Raw genomic sequence first — 16,484 nt, forward strand, 5'->3', positions numbered from 1 at the left:
TGTACTGTACTGTGCAATCTACTAATAAAAGTCTCAATCAATCAATCAATCAATGTCTGCTCTGAAAAGCGTGTTGGCGATCAGTGGTGGAACATTGATTGACGTGAGTTCCTAAAACAATATTTTTGTCCGTTTCTCCTCATTTGTCAGCTATTTATTTTTTATCCGTCTATTTCGGTGAATAATGCTGACCCTTCTAATAAGCCTCATCATTATTCGCCATTATGTGACCCGAGCGCGGGAGAGTTCACACTTAGGTCGCATCATAACACTATCTGATTGATTTGTAATATGCATTTTCTACCGCTTGTCCCTCTTGGGGTCACGGGGGTGCTGGAGCCTATCCCAGCTGCACTCGGGCGTAAAGCAGGGTACACCCTGGACACCTCATAGCAGGGCCAAAAACTCATAATAATAATAATGTCTATAATATTGCTGACAGAAAAACAACTTTTTTGCTCGCAACACAGGAACCTCCTGGGGGCCAAGCCCCCCTGTTCTTCTAACCTGGTGACGCCCCTGAGCTGCGAAGCATTCGGCATTAAAACCATGAAACATTTGACGCAAACGTGTGAAAAATGTTTATGCAACATTTCAAGATTCAAGATGCTTTATTATTGTCCATTCTTTAACATGTACAAGACACATAAGAACATAGTGTGCTAATATCACAAGTCATGACCACAAGTCACCACCAGGTGGCGACTTGTGTCGTGCTCATAATGTAAGGCCAGACAGATTTTTACAAAGGCTAAAATGTGGATTTTATTAAAACATTCTCGTTTCTAGATACACCCCTGCATATTATATGATTCAATCATAATTATCATTTTCTCACTGGATGTTTATTCTTTTGCAATTGGTTTTAAATTGAACCTGATGGCAAAACTCTTTAAATGTCGACTTGACGTGTAATATTATATTTCTCAGGGCAATAAATTGATCACAATATCATAAAAATGCCTGATGTTTTACCAAATGATATTCTGATGAATAACATGTAGTTGATTTTAAAAATGCTATTTTTTACGATGGAATTCATTTGAACTTTTCACTCACTTAACAGTATTACTAAAATAAGAGGCGGGGCTTTGTGTGCAGCGCCTCGCTGGTTGGCTGAGAGTTTGGCCGGCGCGGCGCTGATTGGCTGAAGTCAAAATCTGGTTCCTACAAATTGTGCTGACAGTTCTCATGTGGAGCAAAAAGAAAGAAAACTGATACAGATATAGATCAAATGGACTTGATCAACTTCTGCTTGACAAATAAAAAATTACATGCCGGATATGTTTATTATTACTTTTGTTGTCTGCTTTCAAAAGAGTTTGGACATCATTGAAGACTCTTCCAAGTAATGGTAAGTTTTTTCCTAACTCCATTTTTAACTCTTTTAAAAAAAAAGAAAAAAAAAAAAGATCTTATTAATTCTCTTTACATGTTCAGTGCATTGAAAACCAGCAGTGTTGTGTTGTGGCTGTGAAAGAAAACATGGTGAAACTGCAGTCGGTCGGGGTGGGGGGTCCCAAATGGTCCCCAAAGACACACAGCTGTGACAACATCACATTTTCTACCGCTTGTCCCTCCCTGGACCGATCAATCTGGTGGGAGGAAGCGGTTGTAGCTGGAGGGAACCCACAAAGCCACAGGGAGAACATGCACACTCCACATATAAAGACCCTGAGCCCGGGAATCGAACCCAAAACCTTCTCGTTGTGAGGCACGAGCACTAACATATATATATATTTATATATATATATATATATATATATATATATATATATATATATATATATATATATATATATATATATATATATATATATATATATATATATATATATATATATATGGTAACACTTTAGTATGGGGAAATGGGGAACATATTCTAAGTAACAAAGACTTAATTTAGAGTTATTTGGACACTAGGGGAACATATAAGGGTTAGGGTTAGGGTTACTAATAAGCAACAATTCTGAGGTTATTGAGGGAAGACTCTAAGTTAATGGCTATAATAAGGCCATGCAGAATAAGGCATTATTAATAATAAGAGCTTAATGATGACTAATTAAGAGCCGATATGTTACTAATTTGCATGTTAATAAGCAACTAATTAATGGTGAATATGTTCCCCATACTAAAGTGTTACCATATATATATACGTTGATATACATGTACAGTATAAATATGTATGTATATATATATATATATATATATATATATATATATATATATATATATATATATATATATATATATATATATATATATATATATATATATATATATATATATATATACGTTGATATACATGTACAGTATAAATATGTATGTATATATATATGTTAATACAAAATACTAATACATTTACCAAATGCTTTTATGTCTGCAACTTGTGGAAGACAGAGCAGACAATAAGGAAGACCTAGATGGTGTTTCTTTAATTATAATTAATTATTAATATTGTTAGTTATAATGAGCTAAAACAGTACAATACTTTGACAACGAGATCAGAGCTTTTACTGCTATCTCATGTCTACTTTTAAGTATGTGTGCTATAAAAGGAATAAAACATCACTACAGTATTGGCTTAACAATTTTGGTTTGAAGTGAAAGTTACAATGAACACGTAAAAAGTGTATAACTTAAGTTATAAGTTATAAGTTAATTAAATCACACTTCATGCCTGTGAGCACAAGACGGCTATTGAAAGCTAAAAGTTGACAGCTGGCAGTACATTTGCAAGGTACTACTTTGGTGTACCCAATAAAATGTTCAATCAGCGTGTCAAATTTGACAGTTTACGCACACCCTCCATCCATCCATTTTCTACCGCTTGTCCCTTTTGAGGTCGCTGGGGGCTGGAGCCTATCCCAGTTGCACTCAAGTGGAAGGCGGGGTACAACGTTTGTAATTATCAGAAAGTTTACTTAAAAATTAGCGAGTCTACAAAAAGGTCCTTGTGGTGCATTCGTGTGCGCTGGTAAATTAGTCAACATCCTCTGAGAGAGATGTGTGTGCATCCTGCTCTCTGACCGCTGGTGATAATCGTCCAATAAAAAGGCGTCGCTCTGAGGTTAGGAATGTTTTAGCCCTCCGAGTCCAGTGATCTCAGCTGGGAGGAATCTTAATGGTTTTGGTTGTGTTGCAGTCAGGACTTTAAGAGTTTGTGTTTGTTTGTGTCCTAGTTGTGTGTGCGACACTCCAGTGACCGCGGTCACGTGATGGCGAGCAGGCCGAGGCCGCTGAGCGAGCCGTGTGTCCGCTCCTCCTTCGTGGCCACGCGTCACTGCAGGCAAGGAGTTCAGCAGCAGGAGCGACTGTCCTGTCAGCGCATGTCCGAGGTCAACGCTTACGACTCGGCCTGCTGCCTCGCCAACCCTCCAGAGGAAGAAGGCGAAGGCGAGGAAGACGGCGAGCGATGGACTCAAGGCTCCCCCGGCAGCGTGGACTTTGATTCTGGCTACTCGGAGGCCTCGTGGCAGGACGAAGGTGTGGTTCTGAGACGGGCAAGAAACGTCAGGGTGTCCTCGTCCGCCTGCCTGCGCACAAACACGGGCCCTGCGGGTCGGGTGCGCCCCAAATCCACTTCAGACGCCTGCTTGGAGCGCTGGACGTCCTTCGAGGCCAGCGAGCCGGAGGACTGGACCGCGTCCTTGCTGAGCCGCAGCCGGAACAGACAGCCTCTGGTTCTGGGGGACAACAGTTTTGCAGATCTGATCAAGAACTGGATGGACCTCCCAGAGTGTCCGGACCAGGTGGAACTAAAGCCCAGCGTTGGGCGACGTCTGGCCAAAGACATTTTAGTCAACATGAGGCGCAGACTGGCGAGCGTGTCCAAAAGTGTGGAGATGAGGCCCAGGACAGCAGAGTCCACTCGGGCGGGACGGACTACTGACGCCCCCAAGCGCATGTCCTGCCCTGTGGAACACCCACGTCTCAAACCTTTCTTCCACCAGTCTCACACGGGCCTTCACACGCTCCACTCAGACTGGCATCATTTCACCGCCCTCATGAAGACGGGCAGTCGACAGCCCATAATATGCAACAACATCATCACCTACATATGACTCATAATTCTACTGACATTTTCCACTAAATCATCATCCTTCTTTTTTATCTTAAAAAGCAATAAAAACATTTCCTATAAAAGTCTTTCTGTTGTCTCTCCTTATAACTAGAAACTTAACTCCACTCCTAGTCACCAACCTAACTCTTAATAACTAACCTTACCCCTTGTTACCAACCCTAGTTACAAGCCTTAACCCTAATAACCAACATCACCCCTAGTTAGCAACCCTAGTTACCAGCCTCACTCTTAATAACTAACCTTACCCCTAATTACCAACCCCAGTTACAAGCCTTAACCCTAATAACCAACATCACCCCTAGTTAGCAACCCTAGTTAGCAACCCTAGTCACCAACCTTACTTTTAATAACTAACCGTACCCCTAGTTACCAACCTTAGTTACAAGCCTTAACCAACATCACCCCTAGTTAGCAACCCTAGTTACCAGCCTCACTCTTAATAACTAAACTTGCCCCTAGTTAACAACACTAGTTACAAACCTTAACCCTAATAACCAACATTACCCCTAGTTTCCAGCATTATCCCTATTTTCAGAATCAGAATCAGAATAGTTTTATTGCCATTGTTTGAGAACGGGTTCACAAACTAGGAATATTTCTTGGTGCAAACGTGCGACATAAAACACATATAACACATATTTGGTATAAAAAGAGCTGTGACTGAGCTATCAGATCAGATAGACTTAGAAGGGATTCAAGGAATCCAAGGAGCTGCTGTTAGGAGTTCTTGTTCATTTGCCTGATGGCCGAGGGGAAAAAACTGTTCAGGTGGCGGGAGGTGTGGGTCTTGATGGAGCGTAGTCTCCTGCCTGAGGGGAGAGGGGAGAATAGTGTGTGTCCAGGGTGAGAAGAGTCAGCTGTGATCCGACCCACACGCCTCCTGGTCCCGGAGGAGAACAAGTCCTGGAGGGATGGGAGCTTGCAGCCAATCACCTTCTCCGCAGCACGTACGATGCGTTGCAGTCTATTCTTATCCTGGACTGTGGCGCCGGGGAACCACACTGTGATGGAGGAGGTCAGGATGGACTCTATGATGGCTGAGTAAAACTGCACCAGCATCTCGGTCGGCACCTTAAGTTTCCTCAGCTGCCGCAGGAAGTACATCCTCTGCTGGGCCTTCTTGATGAGGGAGCTGATGGTCAGCTCCCACTTGAGGTCCTGGGTGATGGTGGTGCCCAAGAAACGGAAGGAGTCCACAATGGGGACGGGGGTGGGAGAGTCAATCAGGGTGAGGGGGGATGGTGGGGCTGTGACTTTCCTGAAGTCCATGATCATTTCCACTGTTTTCTGGGCGTTCAGCTCCAGGTTGTTGAGGCTGCACCAGGACGTCAGCCGGTCCACCTCTCTCCTGTAGGCGGACTCATCGCCATTCGAGATGAGCCCGATGAGGGTGGTGTCATCCGCAAACTTGAGCAGTTTTACGGATTGGTGACTGGAGGTGCAGCAGTTTGTATACAGGGAGAAGAGCCAGGGGGAGAGTACACAGCCCTGAGGAGTACCAGTGTTTGTGGTTCGACTGTCCGAGACAATCTTCCCCAGCCTTACGTGTTGTCTTCGGTCTGTCAGGAAGTCATTAATCCAACTGCAGAGGGAGTCGGGCACGCTGAGCTGGTAGAGCTTGTCTCGTAGCAGTCCAGGGTGGATGGTGTTGAAGGCAGAGCTGAAGTCCACAAACAGGATCCTAGCGTAAGTTCCTGGGGAGTCCAGATGCTCCAGGATGAAGTGGAGGGCCAGGTTCACTGCATCATCCACAGACCTGTTGGCTCTGTAGGCGAACTGCAGTGGGTCCAGGAGGGGGGCGGTGATGTCCTTGAGGTGGGGCAGGACCAAGCGCTCAAAGGACTTCATGACCACAGACGTCAGCGCGACCGGCCTGTAGTCATTTAGTCCTGTGATCCGTGCTTTCTTGGGGACAGGGACAATGGTAGAGGTCTTAAAGCAGGACGGCACGCGGCATAGCTCCAGAGAGGTGTTAAAAATGTCAGTGAAGACAGGAGCCAGCTGGTCCGCACAGTGTCTGAGAGTGGAGGGGGAGACACCATCCGGCCCGGGGGCCTTCCGCGTATTCAGCTTCAAGAACTGCCGGTGTACGTCCTCTTCTTTAATGGAGAGGGTCTTTACAGTCTTATTGTGTTTTTGGAGTCCTGTGATGTCATTGGAGTCCTTTGAGTCCTTTAACTCCTTTAATGATGTGCTGGCATTGGTGGGGAGGGTGATGGTGGGGGGAGCATGGCTTTGATAAGCTGAAGGCCGTTCATGACGACAGTAATGTGTGTTGAGGCCCTGAGCGAGAGTCCGGTCATTCAGGGCCTGGGGGGTTTTGGGCTTATAGTTCGTAAGGGCCCTTAGACCTCTCCAAACTGCCGCAGAATCATTGGAGCGGAACTGTTCCTGTAGACGGTTAGAGTACACAGATTTACCAGTCATACTGCTAGTTACCAACCCTAGTTACCAACCTCACCCCTAGTTAGCAACCCTAGTTGCCAGCCTTACTACTAGTTACCAACCATACCCCTAGTTAGAAACCCTAGTTATCAGCCTCACTCTTAATAACTAACCTTACCCCTAGTTACCAACCCTAGTTACCAGCCGTAACCCGAATAACCAAACCTCACCACTAGTTACCAGCATTACCCCTATTTACCAGTTGTACTGCTAGTTACTAACAATAGTTACCAACCTCAACCCTAGTTAACAACACTAGTTACCGGCCTTACTGCTAGTTACCGACAGCACCTCTAGTTAGTAACCCTAATTACCAGCCTCATTGCTAGTTACCAAACTTACAACTACTTACCAACCCTAGTTACTAAACATACAACTACTTACCAAGCCTAGTTACCAGCCTTACTCCTAATTACCAACTCTAGTTACCAACCATACCACTAGGTACCAACCCAAGTTACCAACTCTATTGACCAAGCGTTACCCCAGTTACCAACCATAGATACCAGCCGTACCCGTAGTTACCAACACTAGTTACCAACCTTACCCTTAGTTACCAACCCTAGTTACGAGCATTACGCCTGGTCAACATCCTTATCCATGGTTAACAACCCAAGTTACCAACCCTAGTTACCAACCTTACCCATATTTACCAACCCTAGTTATCCACCCTTGTTACCAATCTTAACCTTAGCTACCAACCGTAGATACTAGTCTTATTACTAGTTACCAACCCTGGTTACTAACCCTACCTACCAACCTGACCACTAGTTACCAACCTTAGCCTAAGTTATTTACTGTAGTTACTAGGGGTGTAACGGTACACAAAAATTTTGGTTCGGTACGTACCTCGGTTTAGAGGTCACGATTCGGTTCATTTTCGGTACAGTAAGAAAACAACAAAATATACATTTTTGGGTTATTTATTTACCAAATTTGTAAACAATGGCTTTATCCTTTTAACATTGGGAACGCTATAATAATTCTGCCCATGTTAATCAACATTAAACTGCCTCAAGTTGTTGCTCAGATTAAATAAAATGACAAAACTTTTCTTCTACATATAAAAAGTGCAACATTAAACAGTTTCAAGTCAACTCATCATGCTTAATTTATTACAGCATTTGGGAAGCCTGTAGTTAATTTTAATTATGTAAATGTTATATTTTTTTTATTAACATGTGATAGCAGGGACCCTGCCATTCAAAACTAGGCTGCTGCATTACTCATGATTAATGTAACTATAGCTGAAAAAATGGTACAATAGCAATAGTAGAGACTATTCATCCCTGAACACCATGGAGTTCATGTAGGCTTTATGATGCACTTACATTATTATATCTACTATCAGAGACAGAAACTCTTCATTTAACATAATGTCCTTTTTTGCTGCTTCAACACAGCTCAATCAACACAGAAAAAGGTAGAGTGAAATAACAGACATACAGGGCTTTGCTGTCCGTAACACGCACGCACGCACGCACGCACGCACGCACGCACGCACGCACGCACGCACGCACGCACGCACGCACGCGCACACACACACGCACACGCACACGCACACGCACACACACACACACCGACCGCAAAATGAGCTAACGTTACGCTAAAAGCGAATTAGCCTTCACCTCAAGCCAGGACTGCGAGCGAGCTGAGCTGCCTTTTATATTTCTAGAAGGTCAACAGGCTCATAGTGATGTTACTAGTAGTTGACTGGGAGGTGTTTATTATAATTTGGGGAGAGTCCGCTGCTTGTTGCTTACCTGCTAAACGCTAAGCACTGACTACATGCGCTCTGAATACACACTGCTGATTGGCTGTTACCACTCTGTTTGTAACCAATCAGATGGTTGTGTGGGTGGGACAATACTGGGTGCTGTGTAGAGTCCTGACAGAGACAAGGGCAGAGGGAAGCGGAGGCTACTTAAAATGTTCGTGTGGAAACTCGTTCGGTACACCTCCGAACCGAACCGGAACCCCCGAACCGGAACCCCCAAACCGAAACCCCCGTACCGAAACGGTTCAATACAAATATACGTACCGTTACACCCCTAGTAGTTACCAACCCTAGTGAACAGCCTTACCCCCATTTACCAACCCTAGTTACTAAACATTTATTGTCAACCCTAGTTACAAATCTTAACCCTAATTGCCAACCATACCTCTTTGTTACCAATCCTAGTTAATACCTTTACCCTCAGTTGCCAACCGTAACCTTATTTACAACCCTATTCACCTTTACAACCTTTACCAACCTCACATACCCTAGTTACCAGCCTTACTGCTAGTTACGAATACTACTTACCAAACATACACCTACTTACCAACCCTACTTACCAAACTTATAGCTACTTACCCACCCTAGTTACCAGCTTTACTCCTAATTACCAACATTTGTTACCAAACCTAGTTACCAGCTTTATCCCTAGTTACTAACCCTAGTTAACAACCTTACTCTTAACCAACCCTAACCTTAAACTCAAACCCTCCTTACCAAGTTACTAATCCAAACCCTATCTTTAAACCACAACCTTATTTATTAGCTCTGATTTCACGGGGTTCTCCTTCACTCCTCACAATTTGGGAGGAAAAACATGTGAGTCAAATCAAATAACTATAATAATAATATTAACTATAATAATAATACCTATAATAATAATAATAATAATAATAATAATAATAATAATAATAATAACTACTCCTCAATGCTAGTGGGCAGCCTATAAAAAAAATAATTGTATTTGTGTGCTCAAGAAAAGGGAAACAGTGGGGGTAAAAAAATGAAATAATATATTTTATTATAAATATAAAGACATGCAAGTGTCAAAACAAAGTATTTACATAAAGTATTGACAACAAATAAACAGTAATTTATTTACTGTGCAGTTTTAACAGAACAAAACATTTGTGTGGTCTCATGTAAAAATCTACATGGCAAAAAAACATACACTTTCTACAGCACCATCACCATGTCATCATCACCATGTCATCATCACCATGTCATCATCTTATATAACAAGACAGGTGGCCACAGTGGTATTATAAGGATGCATTACCATTCTTACTAAGAGTTTCAGATTATACCACCAAAAGTATCAATAATTCAATTCCACATGACTATTAAACAATGACTATTTATTTACCTACGTACAAAATAAAACAATAAAGATGCATGATAGTAAAGTCAAAAGCGATGATTGCGACAACAAACTTTTTTCTGTACTGACGATACTGAAAAAAGCAGGTATCCATGCATGTTGGTATCAAAGTACTGATACTTTTTACAACCCTAACCCCATCTATTGACATCATGCATCATCGCAGCAAGTTTTCCGACTAGTGGCTGCTCTAAGGAGTAAAAAGATTTCAATATTACAAAACCTAAAACCAGTGAAGTTGGCACGTTGTGTAAATGGTAAATAATAACAGAATACAATGATTTGCAAATCATTTTCAACCTATATTCAATTGAATGGACTGCAAAGACAAGATACTTAACGTTCGAACTGGAAAACTTTATTTTTTTTGCAAATATTAGCTCATTTGGAATTTGATGCCTGCAACATGTTTCAAAAAAGCTGGCACAAGTGGCAAAAAAAGACTGAGAAAGTTGAGGAACGCTCAAACACTTAATTGGAACATCCCACAGGTGAACAGGCTAATTGGGAACAGGTGGGTGCCATGATTGGGTATAAAAGCAGCTTCCGTGAAATGCTCTGTCATTCACAAACAAGGATGGGGCGAGGGTCACCACTTTGTGAACAAATGCGTGAATAAATTGTCCAACAGTTTAAGAACAACATTTCTCAACGAGCTGTTGCAAGGAATTTAGGGATTTCGCCATCTACGGTCCGTAATATCATCAAAAGGTTCAGAGAATCTGGAGAAAACACTGCACGTAAGCGATGATATTACGGACCTTCGATTCCTCAGGCGGTACTGCATCAAAAAGCGACATTAGTGTGTCAAGGATATCACCACATGGGCTCAGGAACACTTCAGAAAACCACTGTCAGAAACTTCAGTGCGTCGCTACGTCTGTAAGTGCAAGTTAAAACTCTACTATGCAAAGCGAAAGCCATTTATCAACAACACCCAGAAACGCCACTGGCTTCGCTGGGCCCGAGCTCATCTAAGATTGACTTTTGCAAAGTGGAAAAGTGTTTTGTGGTCTGACAAGTACGCATTTGAAATTGTTTTTGGAAACTGTGGACGTCGTGTCCTCCGGACCAAAGAGGAAAAGAACCATCCGGATTGTTATAGGCGCAAAGTTGAAAAGCCATCATCTGTGATGGTATGGGGGTGTATTAGTGCCCAAGACATGGGTAACTTACACATCTGTGAAGGCGCCATTAATGCTGAAAGGTACATACAGGTTTTGGAGCAACATATGTTGCCATCCAAGCAACGTTATCATGGACGCCCCTGCTTATTTCAGCTATACAATGCCAAGCCACGCGTTACAACAGCGTGGCTTCCTAGTAAAAGAGTGCCGGTACTAGACTGGCCTGCCTGTAGTCCAGACTTGTCTCCCATTAAAAATGTGTTGCACATTATGAAGCCTAAAATACGACAATTTAAGCTGTTCATCAAGCAAGAATGGGACAGAATTCCACCTGAAAAGCTTCAAAAATTGGTCTCCTCAGTTCCCAAACGTTTACTGAGTGTTGTTAAAAGGAAAGGCCATGTAACACAGTGGTAAAAATGCCCTTGTGCTAACTTTTTTGCAAAGTGTTGCTGCCATTAAATTCTAAGTTAATGATTATTTGCCAAAAAAAAAAGTTTCTCAGTTCAAACATTAAATATCTTGTCTTTGCAGTCTATTCAATTGAATATAGGTTGAAAAGGATTTGCAAATCCTCGTATTCTGTTTTTATTTACGAATTACACAACGTGCCAACTTCCCTGGTTTTGAGTTTTGTATGTAAGTGACTGCTAGCCGCTTTAAACAGTTGGCCACTATAAACAAGGTTTGTAATGCTTCGTTTTTACTGCGGGGGGAAATTTAGTCCAAAACACACTGTGTCAGTGTTATTGAATTATTAATGTGCAGAATAAGAGAACCTCCGAAGTATTGTTATTATGAAAAGTAATTTTCCAGACTAATTTATGAAGATGAAAGTCTATTTTTGCACACTAAAAGATGCTTGACGGACCTTGCAGGCAAACCAGTAGGAACTGGAACTAAGAGAACAGGAAACTACTACAATAAAACTGCCTAAAATACTGTGGACAAAAGTAATTGGACAAACTTAGCTTTTCCCCAAAACTTTTTGGGTTAAACTTGAGTGTAAAATCCGAAGGCACACAAGCCAGGTGAGTACACACTGTGAGACCTCCACGTCATCATGCTTCTTATAAGAAGACCCACAGCAGACATGTGATCTGAGGAGGAGGAGGAAGAACAAGAGGAGAAGAAAGAACAAGAGGAGGAGGAGGAGGAGGAGGAGGAGGAAGAGGAGGGCTTTACTTAAAGCAGTTGCGTCCAGATGTTTGTGACGTGTGTTGACCAGCTGCCTTCTTCACTAAATCCATTGAAGCTTAAAGCGTGACCCCAGAATGCAGAGATAGCAGGCGTAGTGCAGGTACAAATGGATTTAATGAGAGTGAGTGCACAAGAAGGTCTACACTTGTTCAGGGAGCAACAACCATAATCCAGCCTTGTCCAGAGGAACAAAGCACACTGATTGGCAACCAGGGACAGGTGTGTCCTGGTTGCCAGTCAAGGACAGGCGATGGAGGCAGTGCTCAGGCCAGAGGACAAAGTGACATTAAATGAAAACACACGAGAAGTGAAAATAAATAAATAAAAGGGAGCGTTGGTTCAGGAGATAACAGCAAGCGCAGGAAAATAAACAAAAGTCCAAAACTGTCATGACAGAAACGTGCAGGAATTGTAGACATGTTCTGTGCTGAAACGTATCATTGACAATTAAACATATTTGTTGTTTTTTTCATCATTAGTGGCTGTTAGTACTTCAAACTGTGTATGAATGTGTCATGTTTTCTATTGTGAAATGCCTAAAAAACACAATATTTCAGACTACATTTGGGAAATGTACAGCAACAAAAAAGATCATAAGCAAGTAACAAAAGTCAAAATGATGAGGACGTATACATATATAATACACAAAGAGTATTACATCATTTAATTGATTGAAATTTGAAAAACATAAGTTTTGTACATTACAGTTCTACATTTTAGAAACACTGTTAAACAAAATCAGTAGATTTTACGGTAAAAAAAAAAAAGGTAGGTCAGTTGCCAGAATTTGACTTTAAAATTGACGGTGGTTTTTACAATGCATCACAGTAAATGAAAAAGACGGTGCAGGTGTTATTTTTACAGCAACACTTTGGCGACTGAGCTGCCAGATTTTTTTTAACCATAAAATCTACAGTAGTTGTTTTTACAGTGTATTACTGTGAATGCAAACACAGTACCACTGTTATTTATAATGTAACATTCTGATGATAGAGCTGCCATGTTTTGACTGTAAAATCTGCAGAATTCTTTTAATGTGTATACAAAAAAAAATAAAAAAAATAATGTATATATATGTATATATGCATGTATACATATACTGTATATATGCACACTGCATATGGTTTTAATTTAAGATCAATTATAGACATAACATTTCTAAAATTAAATAGCTGATGGTTTGTTTTTATAGTTATTCATAATTTTCATAAAATAAAAAAAGGCTTTGTCATGTATGTTCAGTATATCAGCTTTCTTTTCATTAGGACAAATGATTCTTTGTGCAAAATCCTGCCAAATTCTGTAAGCTGGTACATCAGGCGACGTTTAACATGCTCTATGAATACTTTACAGAATATTTTTGTACTTTTCAGGCCTCTCTGGTGTAAAGTCAGGAAGTTAAGGGAAGGGCGAGAGCACAGGATGTATGACCTCAGGGGCTTCTGTCATGTGGGCTTGCTGTGCACGCAACACAACACAACACAACACAACACAACACAACACAACACAACACAACACAACACAGGCTCCTGAAAGACATTTGCCTTAAAAACGCCACAAACATGAACACCAGACAACTGAGACGTTTTACTGTTTTTTTGTGGGTTTTTTTTACAATTGTTTATCCAGCAAAATGAACATTTGCACACAGTTCCATAATTCCACATACTGGAATACTAAAAAAGGTTTAAAGCAGGGGTCCCCAAACTTTTTGACTCGGGGGCCGCATTGGGTTAAAACAATTTGGCCGGGAGCCGGGCTGCATGTATATATATATATGTATATATATATATATATACTGTATGTATATATATATTTACAGTATATATACCGGTATATACTGTATATACACTACCGTTCAAAAGTTTGGGGTCACATTGAAATGTCCTTATTTTCAATGAAGATAACTTTAAACTAGTCTTAACTTTAAAGAAATACGCTCTATACATTGCTAATGTGGTAAATGACTATTCTAGCTGCAAATGTCTGGTTTTTGCTGCAATATCTACATAGGTGTATAGAGGCCCATTTCCAGCAACTATCTTTCCAGTGTTCTAATGGTACAATGTGTTTGCTCATTGGCTCAGAAGGCTAATTGATGATTAGAAAACCCTTGTGCAATCATGTTCACACATCTGAAAACAGTTTAGCTCATTACAGAAGCTACAAAATTGACCTTCCTTTGAGCAGATTGAGTTTCTGGAGCATCACATTTGTGGGGTCAATTAAACGCTCAAAATGGCCAGAAAAAGAGAACTTTCATCTGAAACTCCACAGTCTATTCTTGTTCTTAGAAATGAAGGCTATTCTACAAAATTGTTTGGGTGACCCCAAACTTTTGAACGGTAGTGTGTATATATATATATATATATATATATATATATATATATATATATATATATATATATATATATATATATATATATATATATATATATATATATATAAATATATATATATATATATATATATATATATATATATATATATATATATATATTCCTCGCGTAGTAATTGACTGAAAGAGCTCGCACTTGCTGTTGATGATGTCACGTTATCGTTGGGAAAATGCATTTTTAGACAATATGATTTGCCTGAGTGGCTAGGAGACACAGAGTAACAAGTGGTAGAAAATGGATTAGACAGGACGGATTTTAAAAAATAATAATAAAAAAAATAAAAATAAAACAATAACTTTTTTTTTTACCTGGGACTTCCCGCGAGCCGTAGTTTGGGGACCCTTGGTTTAAAGTGTTGTATGTGCATACACATGTTTTAAGTAGAATTTTTCTCCAAGGTTGTATGTATCCTCTTTTGTTGAGAATAATTGTTGTACATTCTTGGTTAGCAGGTTATAGTTTGCTTTGTACATAATTTTAGCTGTTAGCTAAAGCATCAAATCATTAAATTTCAATGTTTTAGATTTAATAAATAAAGGGTTTGACTGTCTCTGAACATTATGTCTTATTCAAACTGACCTCTTTTATAACACTGTTAGTGAAGAAGTGTACTTTTGTAATTATTTCCCCATATTTCTACACAATAACTCCGATATGGTAACACTAGTGAGCAGTAGAGAAGATTAAGTGAGTTTTATTACCTTATGATTTATTTATATATATTTTTTTATCCTGTCAATGTGTACATTTAAATCCTTAATTTTTCAAAGGGCATAAAACATTTGTGATTTTGAAAAATAAGAATATGTTTTTATCACTGTTTTATGGGAGATGTATTCTATGTCTTCATTGGCTCGTAATTTTATCATTTGCATATCTGACTCAGAAAAAAAAACATAACAATGCATTGAAATCTATTCTATTACTGATCCTTTTATAGCTTGGCTCAATATTTCCCACAATTCCCTAACTCCTAAACATCTGCTTTGTGTAAAATAACTAATTGTATGCAAATTTATGTGACATCATATGATTAAAGGGCTTTAGTTAAAATGTAATTTAAAAAAAAAACATTCCATGTTTGAAAGTTTCATTTAGGATTAAAGTTGATTGAGAAATCTGAGCAAAAAAAGGGGTCACCAAGCTTCTGGAGACCAAGAGAGGGCCTACAAACTGAATGTTTTTTTCAACAGGTTTGACTCTGGCCCCACTGCAACCCTTTCACATCCCACCCCCGCTCCACACCAGCCCCAACTGTTCACACCTCAACATGGTCCATACCTCTCCAATACACCCCTCTCAGTCAGTCCCCCACAACCCACCAGCCCAGTTCACCGCACCCAACCATCATCCACCCAACACTGCGTTAGTCTGGATCAAGTGAGTAGGGAGTTGGGAAGGAACAAGGTCAGGAAGGCTACAGGCCCAGATGGCATCAGTTCCAGGCTACTCAGGGAATGTGCGGACCAGTTGACTGTTGTGGTCCATTACATTTTTAACCCGAGCCTCAGCCTGGAAAAAGTCCCTACACTCTGGAAGACCTCCTGTGTGGTTCCAATCTCTTAAACACCTCATCCCAAGGAGCCGAACCACTTCAGACCTGTTGCCCTGGCCTACCACCTCAAGAAGACCATGGAGCGGATAATCCTCAGCCACCTACGCTTGCAGACTGTGTCAGCAATGGACACCTTGCAGTTTGCTTACTGTCAAGGCATCGGGGTGGATGATGTCATCATCTACCTGCTGCATCGGGTACTCACCCACCTGGAGACCACGGGAAGTGCGATGAGAGTCATGTTCTATGACTTCTCCAGTGGTTTCCACAACATCCAACCAGTACCGCTGCGGGTAAAAGTGGAATAGGCGGGAATGGACAGTCACCTGTCTGCATGGATCATTAACTACCTCATCGACAGGCCGATAGTACGTGAGGCTGCGTGACTGTTCTTCCGATGTGGTAGTTTGCAGCACAGGGGCTCCACAGGGGACAGTGCTCTCACCTTATCTGTTCACGCTCTATACCTCAGACTTCAGGCATGACTCCAACCACTGCCATCTGCAGAAGTTCTCG

General features: G+C 40.9%; 1 protein-coding gene across 1 annotated transcript; it reads left to right on the plus strand.

Moving 5' to 3' along the window:
• The first annotated feature begins 1,189 nt into the window (after nucleotides 1-1,189).
• Nucleotides 1,190-4,256, plus strand: inka1b (inka box actin regulator 1b). The gene is made up of 2 exons (XM_062066743.1): nucleotides 1,190-1,354; nucleotides 3,183-4,256. The coding sequence occupies exons 1-2, from the start codon at nucleotides 1,352-1,354 to the stop codon at nucleotides 4,062-4,064; spliced, it is 885 nt and encodes a 294-aa protein (XP_061922727.1). The 5' UTR covers nucleotides 1,190-1,351; the 3' UTR covers nucleotides 4,065-4,256.
• The last annotated feature ends 12,228 nt before the right edge of the window (nucleotides 4,257-16,484 follow it).

This window comes from Entelurus aequoreus, linkage group LG01 (genome assembly GCF_033978785.1).
Source record: "Entelurus aequoreus isolate RoL-2023_Sb linkage group LG01, RoL_Eaeq_v1.1, whole genome shotgun sequence".
Taxonomy (NCBI): domain Eukaryota; kingdom Metazoa; phylum Chordata; class Actinopteri; order Syngnathiformes; family Syngnathidae; genus Entelurus; species Entelurus aequoreus.